The sequence below is a fragment of the Marmota monax genome, unplaced genomic scaffold (genome assembly GCF_021218885.2).
Source record: "Marmota monax isolate L192 unplaced genomic scaffold, Marmota_monax_Labrador192_F-V1.1 WCK01_AAM20220418_F8-fsc01790, whole genome shotgun sequence".
NCBI lineage: Eukaryota > Metazoa > Chordata > Mammalia > Rodentia > Sciuridae > Marmota > Marmota monax.
The window spans coordinates 29,255-41,820 of NW_026692646.1; the positions used below are offsets into that span (position 1 = coordinate 29,255).

At 49.3% G+C, this 12,566-nt stretch overlaps 1 protein-coding gene across 2 annotated transcripts; it reads right to left on the reverse strand.

The window, feature by feature from the left end:
* Nucleotides 1–3,447: 3,447 nt before the first annotated feature.
* LOC124093800 (E3 ubiquitin-protein ligase TRIM58-like) lies at nt 3,448–12,468 on the reverse strand. 2 transcript variants are annotated; one of them, XM_058579904.1, is made up of 4 exons: nt 11,447–12,468; nt 9,477–9,499; nt 9,283–9,401; nt 3,448–5,151 (listed from the first exon to the last, which is right to left on the reverse strand). In XM_058579904.1, the coding sequence occupies exons 1-4, from the start codon at nt 11,663–11,665 to the stop codon at nt 4,565–4,567; spliced, it is 948 nt and encodes a 315-aa protein (XP_058435887.1). In that variant the 5' UTR covers nt 11,666–12,468; the 3' UTR covers nt 3,448–4,564. The 2 variants fall into 2 exon arrangements, with proteins under 2 accessions (XP_058435887.1, XP_046302307.1); XM_046446351.2 differs by having other exon boundaries at nt 9,283–9,383; nt 11,447–11,713.
* Nucleotides 12,469–12,566: the final 98 nt, after the last annotated feature.

The window sequence follows — 12,566 nt, forward strand, 5'->3', positions numbered from 1 at the left end:
ATTTTAGCTTTTTGGGCAACAAGTAGGGCTGCACCCACAAGTATCCTCTGACCAAATAGGACATGCTGTCAGAGCTTAGAAAGGGGAGACTATTTTCTCCCCAGGTTATTGTTTTATTGAAGAGTACTGGAACCCACTGCCCCTTTCCTAGTGACTGGCAGCTTTTATTTTTATTTTTTTACACCCCATTAAGATAGGCTAGTTAATCATCAGACAATGAGTGTAATGGGCTCCAGATAAGGCTATTTATTTATTTGTTTAATTTTTCCAAATGTAAAGTAAACCCAGTGAGGTCCAGCATTCCAGTCCACTCCTTTGTCCCCAGGGTGGCAGGAAAATGGAAATGGGGGTGGACCCAAAAGGAGGTTGCAAAAAAAAAAAATCAGACTTCAGGGCTAAAGGCATTCAGCCAAATAGAAAGTCACGGCCAAGCCAGTAACTTTTATCCCTTCCCAACATCCTACAGCATAGATTCCAACAATTAGTTCGAACGCTTTTAATGTCTGTTCAGCATGGACTCTGATCAGAGTCTTTATCCAGCAGCCTTAAGTTCCCAGACTAGTGTACTCAAGTGGAAAAAAGCTTTCCGCCACTTTCTTCCTCACATGATGGGGAATTTCATTTCTTTTTCCTCACTCAAAAATAATTAAAAAAATTTTTATCCTTTGCCATCATCCATGGATTTCATTCTTTGAACCCATGAGACAAGAACACAGAAAGAAAATCAGTGAGACCTACAGCCCGCACACATTTCATTTGATTTCAGAGGCAGCAAACTGAGCCCTGTTCTCAAACTTTTATCCCTGGGCAAAGAGTGGCTAAAAAGCAGAGTAGAGGGCAGATCCTGTTTCCCATTTCTCTACAGACCAGGCAGCTTTCTTGAGTTTTATTCATTTATTTGTTTATTCTTTGATCCAAGAACTGGTGATCCTGACCCACAGCAGGATGATTTGAAGTTGCCTGGGGCCAGGCTGAGAAGGTGCTCACACTGTCAGTTCTGGGTTGAAAGGAAAACAACTTCTTTTTTTCAGTCCTCCTTTGGTGTTCTGCTGCTCACACATTAGGGCAGCACCTTTTGCATCCAACTTAGTTTTGACTGTTAAGACTCCTTATTATGTAATGGCCTACATGTCTGTATATACAGAACACTTATTTTATCTCTGACAGACCAACTCCCAACTGTACAATAATTTAGAAAACCAAAGACCAGATTGTCACAGTAAAACATGATTTTTTCTTAGTCACAATTACATCTATAGGTAGCCCATTCAGTCAAGATCTTTCCCAAGAAACAATCTATAGGATCAACTCCTTATTGCCCATGTCTTAAAGGGCCAGAAACAGGTACAAACAAAGAAACATAATGACAGAGAAACATAGAGGATCCCCAAACCATGGCAGACAGATGGGGACCTTTAAAACAGACAAGATGGTGGGAAAATCTCCCCAAGTTCCCAATTCCCGCTTATCTGCGACTCCTACATCAGTGGTGTCACAGATGTTCCCATAGGGGTGGGGAACCAGGTGCTCCCACAAAGGGGACCAGAAGTGTAGAATCAAAGGTCTCAGTGTGCACTGGGCAGCTTACCAGGTGGCCAAGGTGCCGAAACTTTACTGCATTCAGTTTCCTTTTTCTCCAAGTAGACCAAGATGGAGGGATCCTTACAGTGCAGGGAAGGAAGGTGGGAGTCCCCCTGAGCTCAGGGGCTTCAGCAGCTGCTGGGAGTCCCTCCGTCCCTCCCTTTACTTACAGGAATAGCTCCTCTGGTTCAGTTCCACCCGAGGCCCACTCACCCCTAACTTTCCAGGAGCTCTCCAAAAGTTCATCTTACATCCTTAGCATGGAAGTGCAGTTCATGGGGTGCCAGGACTGTCCAAGAAACCCAGAGCCAGGGCTTCTTCTCAGGTCCCATCTGGGGTGCCAAGATTTGTAACCAAAACCTCGGTCCCTGTCTCCAATGCAATTTGATAATGAGGCCAAGGTTTTGAGGAAAAGGAAAGAAAAACTTCATTGCTTTGCTAGCAAAGGAGATTAAAAAAAATTTTTTTTCAAGAGTTACATTCCAGGAGGGGGCCTTCAGGTTGCCCTGATGGCCTATTAGTATTCACATTTTGGAGATCCTCACTTCCCAGATTCTCAGCAGGCACCCTCTTCCTGTAGCAGGTGTTCAAGGGCAGTTAACTAGGGGAAGAAAAGATGACACTGTCTTCCAAATCTTGTTAGGGAGGGGGAGAGGGGAGAAGAGAGGAAAAAAAAATTTTTTTAAATAAACCTTAGAGCAATGAGGGCTACATTCAGAGGTGAAGGGACCACTGTGAGATGAACCCAGTGATCTTGAGGGAGGGGAAGCTCAGACTACCAGGATGGGGGTGGGGAAGGGCTGACTGGACTCTGGTCCATGGGAGCCAACAGGGTGTTACCGCTGAGGGACGGGAGCTAGAGTGAAATGCAGAAAGGAGTCACTGAGGTGTTTGGTCTACGTGACAGAGAAATGAGCAGGCCTCCCTTCAGAAGGGGAGGGCTTTAAATATCTTTTTATCATTCAGGGAGACCTGGAGATATTTGTGGTTAAGATTTAGGCATATAGAACTTAGAATGTCTTTTTTTTTTTTTTTTTTTTTGGTGTTGGGGATTGAACCCAGGGCCTTGTGCATGCAAAGCAAGCATTCTACCAACCGAGCTATGTCCCCAGCCCCTAGAATATCTATTTTGATGACCGGTGGCACTTGACTGTGAAAAGCTAAGGTTCAGGAGAAAGAATGAAGAAGGTCAGGAATTAGATACGGATTTAGAGGATCTGGCGGGAAATGAGCCAGAATCCCAGGGGAATGGTGGGAACCTCTTAGGGAATTGGAAGGAATGAAGAAGAGGTCGCAATAGGAACTGTGGAGATCCCTGAAGCTTAGCACACTGGAGCTGAGAAGGACTGACATTTAGTGGCCCACAGAAATCAAAATAAAATCCAGGAGGTGACAAGTCTCAAGGCCACTATTGAGACAAGGCTGTCAGGTTCCAGGGGTGTTCCTGAGGCTCCCCTTCACCCTACAGAGAGAGCAGAGGCTTGTAGACTTGCCACTTCCCACAGAGAAGGCTTCCTGTCCCAGAGAATGGCAAGGTCCCTGGAGGTTTCACCCCAGAGAGCCTTTGTCATCCCGGTGGGGAAGGCTGCACTGCAGAGCTGTCCCCTGCACTGCTTGCACATCAGAGACAGCTTGGTTTCTACAACATCTTTCTACCTCTTCTGTTTGCAAATGAGAGGCAGAGAGGGCAAGCATTTACTTGTCATCAGACAATTAAGAATCTGAAAAGAAAGTTGTCATTCACATGATTGCAAGGCCAGGGAAGGACAGTCGCAGAAATCTCCAGGAAGAAAAAAGCATCTTGAACTTTGAGATGGAGTTAAAAAGGAAGAATACACTTTAGATAGATTATCAAGATAACATTAATTAAATTTGCTCATAATTTATATTTGTTCATTATTTAAGCATTTAGCATTAGAATATTACAATATTTGTTTAGCAATTACATATTAGATAAAAATGAAGACAAAGGTGGCAGAATAGGGGGTCTTCAATGACTTTTAAAGGATTTTGTTGGAAAGGTACAGAATATAATTCAAAAGTAAGTTATTTTTATCATTTCATTTTCAACGTCACCATTTTATTTAAATAACACAGTTAACTTAAACTAGTCACATCAATCATGACCTTAAATACCTACCCTAATACTGTGAGGGCCAGTAAATTGTTCCAGGCACAGGAGACCCCCGAGGGAAGGACCCCTGCTGTGGTCCTGGGGCCAGTCCCCAGAGCAGGCAGGAGGCTGCAGCTGTCCTCTGGGCCCCATGAATGGGCGCAGCCCTTTGGCAAGCTGATGCAAACCTTCCTTAGTCCCTCCTGACTCTGAAGAAAACCAGTTGGATCAAATATCTAGGGCATTCCTACTTTTACAAACATTTGCAGAGATAAAGAGAGAAGATCGAAATCCATGTTATGGTCGGAGCAATGAATTTCACGACCCTCAAAAACTGTTCCCAGAATAAAGACACACTTGTGAAGGATGATTTTGAATATGTTGATGTAAAAGGAAACGAAACTTTAAACAACCAGAGGTATCCAGGAAAAAAAAGGGGGGGGGGGGCAAGGAATGAGACAGAGGAGGAGCCAGCCAGGAAGGTGAGGGAGGGCTCGGGAGGGAGCCTCAGCCTGCTCGGGCCCCCTGCAGGGTTTCCATCTCTCAGCCCGGAGATTCAGCGTTGGGAGAGAAGACACTGAAAAGAATGGAAATTATAACGAACATACAGAACTCTTTAATACGAGACTATTAATTTGAAAGAAAAGCCATCGAGTAAGTGGGGGGCCATCCGGGAATAGTTTGAGGAGACCCTCCAGGTCCAATGTTCCCGCATACACAGCATCTCCTGTCTGCTTGGATTTCAAGGAACCTCCTCAGGCCCGAGCAAGAGGCTGCCCTGAGCTGGGCACTTGGTGAAGCTGTATGTCCCTCCTCCGCCGCTCTCCAGGGCCCTTGGATAGGTTGCGGGAGGACCCTGAGCACAGCACTTCAGGACTGAAGGTCGTCCACGAGAGGAGGGTCAGGGTGGCCCCCGGATGCCCAGTTCTCTGCCTCCTCTTCTGCCATCGGTGGCAAGATCAGCGGCGCCTCGTCGCAGACGAAGAAGTAGGGCCGGAGGACACCCGATGACACCTGGCTGAAGCTGTAGATGTAGGACCCGTCCGTGACGTTGTAGAAGGACACCTCGCCCGCCTCGTAGTCCAGGAAGACCCCGATGCGGCGCGGCCGCTCTAGCTGCAGCAGGGGCGCGGACGGGGAGGTCAGCACCATGTACTCGCAGCCGCGCAGCAGCCACAGGGCCCAGACGCCGTTCTCCGGGGACGGCGTGGCTTCCCCCTTCCTCTGCACCGAGTCCTGGCAGACGCCCAGGCCCCACTCGGCCCGCACTCCCACCACCACCTCCCAGTAGTGTCTCCCTGATGAGAAGCTCTGCAAGCCCAGGATGCAGGGCCAGGTGTCGAATCGCTCGGGGTTGCGGGGCACGTCCCTCCACAGCTCCCCGTCCTGCACGCTGCGCAGGTCGGCTGTCAGCAGGAGGCTGGGGTGCGCCGTGGAAGGGTCCAGCTTCACGTCCACTGCAGAGAGTGGTGGGACACGTGAATGCACGGGAAGGACTAGATGCCCCCGGGGGTGAGCGTTGGCAACACCCTCTCAGACTGCCCAAGAAATAGGCCTTTCTCCAGGGTCTGAGCAAGTCTTCAACCTGCTGGGGCGCCCAGGGAGGCCTTGGCATGACCAGGCCATTAGAACAGCGCTGCTGTCAGCTTGCTGGGAAGCCAAACGCCCAGTGGAAGGCACCTTTTCATCTGCACCCAGAGCTCCTGGGTGCACTTAGGATCATCTGCGCTTAGCATGAAATTATAAACTGCTTGGGGATTGTATAAGATAATATCATTAATATGAAATTCACTACTTTCAAAGTGGTGTAACTGTGGTTGGGGGAATTGTACACTAGATGCCCTGACCTCCATGCCCTGGTGTTATTACCTTCATGATTATGTGACATTCTAGGACAACAGAGGCTATCTGGGAGGGTCTGACCTAATCCCACAAGCCCTTTAAAACTAGAAAGTCCTCTAGCTATCAGGATGGTGCCAGAAGAGAGTCTTAGACTTGGCTCTGATACAGCCTTGCCAGGGTGGAAGGTGGGGAGGGTCACATGAGAGGAAGGTGAGAGGCTCTGGAGCAGAGTGGCCCCAAATAATGGCTTGCAGGAAAACAAGGACCATGGCGTTGCAGCTGCAGGGAACTCCAGCTGGAAAGTCCTTCCCCAGACTCCTCAGAGAGACTCAGTCCTTGATTTTGGCCTTCAGAAACCCTAACCCAAGCAAGGGAGTCAGCTACTCCCACCTGCAAGTCTGATCTTTGGACCTGTGAGCTAACTAGTGGGTGTGGTCTAAAGTGGCTGTTTGTAGTGATTGGTTCCACAACAGGAGGACCATCTAACATGTACTGTGGAGTCCCAGCAAGACTGATGCAGGATTGACTCACATACATAGTAGGCAAATGCATCTACATCAAAACCAGAGTACTTCCTTGTAAGCACTCAAAGGTAGTAAATTCATTAATAGACCTTAAGGTCATGGCAAAAACAATTACTACTTGTACTAGTCCAATTCATCTTCAAGCCACACATCATGAACTTCTATGGATACCTAAACCTGACTGGCCACATCACTAGGCTCTGTGTGTTTATTACCTATGTTAAATCAGGAAGCCACCTTCTTCTTCTTCTTCTTTTTTTTTTTTGTATCAGGGCTTGAACTCAGGGCACTCAACCGCTGAGTCACATCCCCAGTCCTATTTTGTATTTTATTTAGAGACAGGGTCTCACTGAGTTGCTTAGCACCTTGCCATTGTTGAAGCTGGCTTTGAACTCATGATCCTCCTGCCTCAGCTTCCCCAGCTGCTGGGATTACAGGAATGTGCCACCAAACCAGGTTAGGAAGCCACCCTTAATGTGGTTACTACCACCTCACAATATTGATGAGGAGATTCAAAGACTGTACCTGATTTCCCAACTCCACAGGAAGCAAATACCAGCCTGGAATGTGGCTGGTGGGGTGGGGAACTGCAGGGCTCATTTAATATGCACAATGCTCAGCTCCATTGTTAGCCAAAGAAATCTGTGAAAGAGCTTTGGCTGTCAAGGGTAATGGGGCCATTATGCACAGCAAACTGTCCTGCCCACATGCCCAGCAGCCACCAGGGTGGTGAATGGACGGTCCTGTGTTGGTAGACACCATGAGGACCTGACTGTCCTGGAGAGACTCCTGCTCTTTTCCAGACTCACCAGCGCCCATGCTTCCCTCCATCTTGGTGTCCCCTCTCCTCCTTCACTGCCCCAGGACAAGCTGCAGTGCCAAGTTGGGGACTTCTTTCTCGGCTCAAGCCCTGTGGTCCTAGGTTGGCTCACTCAACTCTCCAGTCAACTCCAGTCCTCTGCTACTGATTGCAGTGCGTGTTGCCAGCCTGGCCTCTCCCCTGAAGGTCCTTATTGTGAACTCATCTGCCTCCCTGGCCAGTTTTGGATGCTAAGTATCTGCCAACCTGCCCCAAACCAGTTGCCCTTCGTGGGCCTTGCCTGCAGCATGGCCATCAGCACAACCAGCCATTTTGTGTGGCAGTTCTCGGGGTCCAAGACCATGGGTCCTCTTCACTCTCCTCTCACCACAAAACACAGCTCATCCAGGAGCAGATCCCAGCAGCTCCGCTTCCATGGCTGGCCAAGGATGTGGCCATCTGGCACCTTTCATACCAACACTGGGGGTACCTACACTCATCTGTCACTGAACAGTGATAAAGGACACCAGCTGCTGTCTTGGTGCCTTTAATTCATCACAATAAAGCACCCGGATGATGTGCACACAAGGCCAGTCAGTCCTGACCAGGGACACCCTGTGCTCTCCCACTGAGTGCTGCTCACAGAAGCAGCCCACCTCTCCAGCCCTGCTGCATCCTTGTCCTCCTTGCCCTCCCCCTGGGCTCCCTCACCATCCTGTCCTCACAGTCCCAGCACACCTGCCGCACTTCCTGCTGCCCGACGCTCTGCTCCTCTCCCCGTCAGGCAGATTTTTCTTTCTATTATTATAATTATTAACATGCATCAAATCACACTCTCCAGAAGTCCCTGTCCTCTCCTCATAGCCATGTGCCTGGGTAACTGAAGTCAGTATTTGTACCGTGAATCACGGGTCATAGCACATTTGATTTGCTTTTGTTCTTCAATGATTCACTCCACTGGTAGAAAGGGCAGCATAAACCAGGCAGCATGGGCTGGATTCATTCACTAACTATTTCATTCGGTAAAAAGGAAAAGCATAGGAGGTGACAGAGTCTGGGGGTGTGCTGCGAAGGCCCTCATCAAGTCACATGGCTAGTGTATGTTCACCTGTCCACCAAACGGGGTGGGGGGGGTCACTGGGTGCTACAACTGAGGTAGGTTTTCTCATTACAGGACAGGACTGTCCCTGGGAAGCCACAGTTTGTATTATGTGGTGCAAAGTAAATTTTAAAAGGAAATAGTAAAAATATTGAATCGTCACCATTTTAAAGAACAACATGATTGGGTGAACAAAGCCATTTTGTGCAGACCCTCTGGGTGTCCCTGACTGGCATCCGCTCGGATTGTGCACAAATGTCCCCTCCCCCTTCCTGCAGGCAGGTGCACTGCTCCACCCCTTCACAGCCTGACACTGAAATCCTCAGGAAGGCCAAGGGCAGTGCATGAGTCATGGTGAGAGAGTGCAGTATATTTTTGGTCTATGTCCTAGGTCCTGACACACCAGTTCCCAAAAGTCCTGAGACAAGGGACTCTTTTGCATGCTAGTGAGATGGCTGGTGCTTGGAGGCCTAGATGACCTCAGGATGGGTCTGGTTTCCAGAGAAACCCCTTGGGATTAAAGGGATAGAACCTTCAGTCCAACATCCCCCTACCTCTGGGAGGAGAGTAGGGGCTGAAGCTCCAGGGGCCAGCAGTGGCCAGTGGTGTCACTGGTCATGCCTGCTGAATGAAGCCTCCATAAACCCAAAGACAGAGCTTGCCAGTGGCGGCACACAAGGAGATCCTGCAAGGAGCACCCAGAGAGGGCGTGTTGCCCCTCCCCACACCAACCCTATTGGTTTCCTCCACCCGGCTGTTGGTCCCCATCCTCTGCAACACGCTGTACAATAACTGACCAAGTGTGAGTAGGGTCTGAGTTCTGGGGGCTGCTCTAGCAAACAAACCGCGCTCATAGAGCGGGTCCTGGGAAAGCTGCTTTGCAGTTGGCTGGTCAGAGGCACAAGCCACAGCCTGCTTGTTCCTTGCTCCTGAAGCAGGGCACAGCTTTGCAGGACCAGGCCCTCAACCTGTGGGATTCGATGATGCCTGCAGGTGGACAGGGTCAGAATAGAGTGAGTGGGAGCCAGCGGGGCAACCCTGGAGAACTGATCGACTCCTAGAGGGAGACACCCACATGTTCTGCTGGGCAGGGCTGACGCATTGTACCCGGGAAGGAGCTGGAGGTCTGCCAGGCTGGGCCCCAGGTGAGAGGCCACGACACCCTGAGAGTTCACTCGCATATGAGAGCACACTCACACAGTGAGTCTCAGAGACCTGAGGCTCTGCTGTGGCTGCTCTGCTGTGGCCACAGGCCAGGGCAGTAAGGGCAGCAGTAAGCCCCACACTCTCAGCATCAGTTCCCAGGCTCCAGGGCTCCACCCACCTTGGAATCTCCTCAACATTTCCCGCATGCCAGGGATGCGACATGGGGTCTTCAGCTCCATGGGGATGGTCTCTGGTTCCAGCGGCATCACAGCCTTACTTCTGAGAAGAGCAGAGAACCTGGAAATGTCAGCATGGCCACACCAGCCCTCTCCGCCTCCCCCGCTCCCTCACTGGAGCGGAAAGTACACTTACCGGCTCAGGGCTCCTTGCACACCCTGGAAGTAAGAGACACAAGCAGGTGTAAGTGCTTCCCACAGTTGACTGGGGACACATCACGAAAATGTCTTTAGAACGTACTGGAAATAATTAACAAGCAACATAAGACTGCAGGTGACAGTGAATCTCTGTTAATTAAAGGCAAAAAAGGCTATAATTGAATTCTCACATGACTCTCAAATTTAAAAATCAGGAATATAATTAGAACAGAGTCAGACTACACAAAGTTTATATTAATTCCCATGAAACCTATCCATGAACTATGGATTGTCAACTGATAGCTCTGGTTGTTGGGCTATTTTAACAGTTACATTCTGCATTTTATACAGATGGAATTAGGGTAAAAATCCTACATGTTTTCGGAATTTACTCGAGGAACAGATATAAGTACGGCATAGATCCTGGGACTGGGCATATCGCTCATGGTCGAGGGCTTCCCTGACTTGAACAGGGCCCTGTGTTCTGTCCCAGTACTCCAGAAAAAGTCATCTTCAAATTCGAATTCTCTGAACCAACAGACAAAGCTACTAACTGTCTAAGGAGATAAGAAAGGAAGTCATTACTATCCAACAACAGTGTATCTCAAATCAGGTAACAAAAAGGTCACCTCCAACACACTTGTCTTCTTCCCTAAAAGTGGCCAACAGTCAGACAAATTTCAATAAGGCATGAATGCAGGGAAACCATTTGCCTTGTCCTTTATGGACATGATCGGCCTGGGTCTTGGCCAGTGGGGTAAAATGAAGATCATTGGTATCAGAGAAGAAAGAGAGAGGACACAGACAAAAATTATGTAAGACTATATTCTTACTATGATTTGTACTATAAACCATTTTAACATTTATATGGTACAAAGAAATACTCATTTTAAATGAGATGTTATCTGAGATAATGCAGTGAATATTATTTTTGAAATGCCAACGTTCCTGTGCTTACTTGCCACCTATACTTGAAAAATTAATTTCTTTCTGGCTCTCTGTTTACTCATTAGGAAATGAGCACAGCCATGACATTGGTAATGGAGATAGAATGGGCAGATTAAATAAAGTGCTTGGTAGATAAAAGAGTTTCATGCAGTTACTTAGTGATTCCCCATCAGATGCCACAATATTGACAACTGTGTTTGCAAATGTCCCAGGACAGCAACTAGGTTTATGTGTCTGGAACTTGCAGTGTCCAGAGGCGAGTCAGTTGGGACACTGTGGGCCAGCTGCTCAGTGGGGATCTGCACTCTCTTTTAGGTTAGAATCCTCATCTGTCACTGGGGCAAGGTACAGAGAAAAGTACCAGGTGAATGAATTTCTCTTGCAGGCGACCCTGTGAACAACACCTGTGGGGCGGAATGGCCGTGTCTGTGACCCCAGACCCTGGGGAGGCTGGGGCAGGAGGGAGCGGTTCAAGGCCAGCCTGAGCCTCTGAGTGAGACCCTGTCTCCAATTAAAACTTTAAAAAGGCTGCTCTGAAGTCCTAAAAGATTGAGAAATCTGCATGGGAGTCCATACACTCCCACTATACACTCCCCTTAGGACTTAACACGGGAATTTCAAGCTGGACTAGGTGAAGCACTGCTCATACTTCTGGCTATTTTCCATGAAATGGGCTGCCAGAAGCTTTGGGGGTTGAACATTCATGAAAATCAGCAATATCACCTTTGACAAAAGACGGTTTCTCAGCCAGAATGGCGCAGCTTATCCTTGCCCCAGCTGTTCATGATTCCATAAATAATTAATTTTAACTCATCACGTATTGAAGTTTTTGTCTTTTGCATGAGCTAAATGGTCCTCTGGGTTCCTCCTGACTCAGGGCCCAGTATTCGGTCGTAAGATGCCTTCTAAGGAAGTACTGCTGAGCTCTGTCCTAGAGAGCTGGGTACCTTCGTGTCCCATGCCAAGGCTTGTCCCCATCCCCTCAGCCTCTGTGGGCCTGGCCTCCTGAGGCCACCTCACCTCCAGCAGCCCCAGGGCTGGGCGCTGGCACCTCTCCTCCAGCTCCTCTGCCAGCTCCTTGAGGGCCTTGCTGTGCTGGGCCAGCTGGTCCTTACTGTCCCGCAGTCTCTGCAGGGTGGCTCTCTCCTCCTCCTCCAGCCTCCGCAGCTGCAGCTGCTCTTCAAGAGCCAGAAAGCCGCGGTGCTTCTCAAACTCCAACCTGAAGCGCTGCCGCTGCATCTCCACCTTCTCCTGGAGCAACAGGAGACCCCATCAGGCTGGGGCAAGGTGTGTGGGACGGGCAGCCAGAGAAGGGATGTCCCGCATCAACCCCCACCCCTGAACCCAACCCCCCTCACTCTGCACCTCTGGGGAGGACCTCAGAAACCAGAGGCCGGGAACAGGAGAGGTGGCCGGTGGGGTTTTCAAGCTCAGAGTCTGGGAAGACTGTGGCTGTGGGCCTCCTTGTGCTGCAGGGCCGGAGGCAAGGCCTTCGACATGCGGGTTTCAATATCACGAGTCAAATGCAGCAGAAAGAGAAGCGTGGGGATCATCTGGGCACCTCCGAGAGCCTGTGTGGCCCCACAGCAGAGGGCTGGCTCTGCAGCTGGATGGGTGGCCAGGAAGAGCAGAAGGCCTGGGCTGTGAGGGACAATGTGACAGGAGAATACACAGATGTTCTCTTGTCCCAGGAGAAGCAAGAAACCAGCACAAGGCGGTGTCCCCTGCAGAGTCCAGAAGAACTAACTTCCAAGCAGGCCATTCACTCCAGGATAATACACCAGCCCCTACCCAAATCTCCCATCACGGCTCTTGTTGTTGCTTTCCTGGTGCTGAGGACAGAACCCCTGGCTTCACTCTGGCTGGGCAAGCAGCTCTGCCCCTGAAGCACACCTGGCCCTCACACATCGGTGTCTGACTGAACCTAAGGATCACACTGTGCACAGGATATCGCATCTAAATGTTATTCTCTTGAAATTAGTAGCTAGAAACCCAGCTTTAAACTGAGCATGAGCGGCAAGTCACCCTCCCAAAGCATCTGCATCTTGGGTTGTCCGTTTTGTTTTTAAACCTGATAGTTTCTTGGTTTAATTGAAAGACATAAATTATCATCAAAATTATTATAAAAGACATATATATA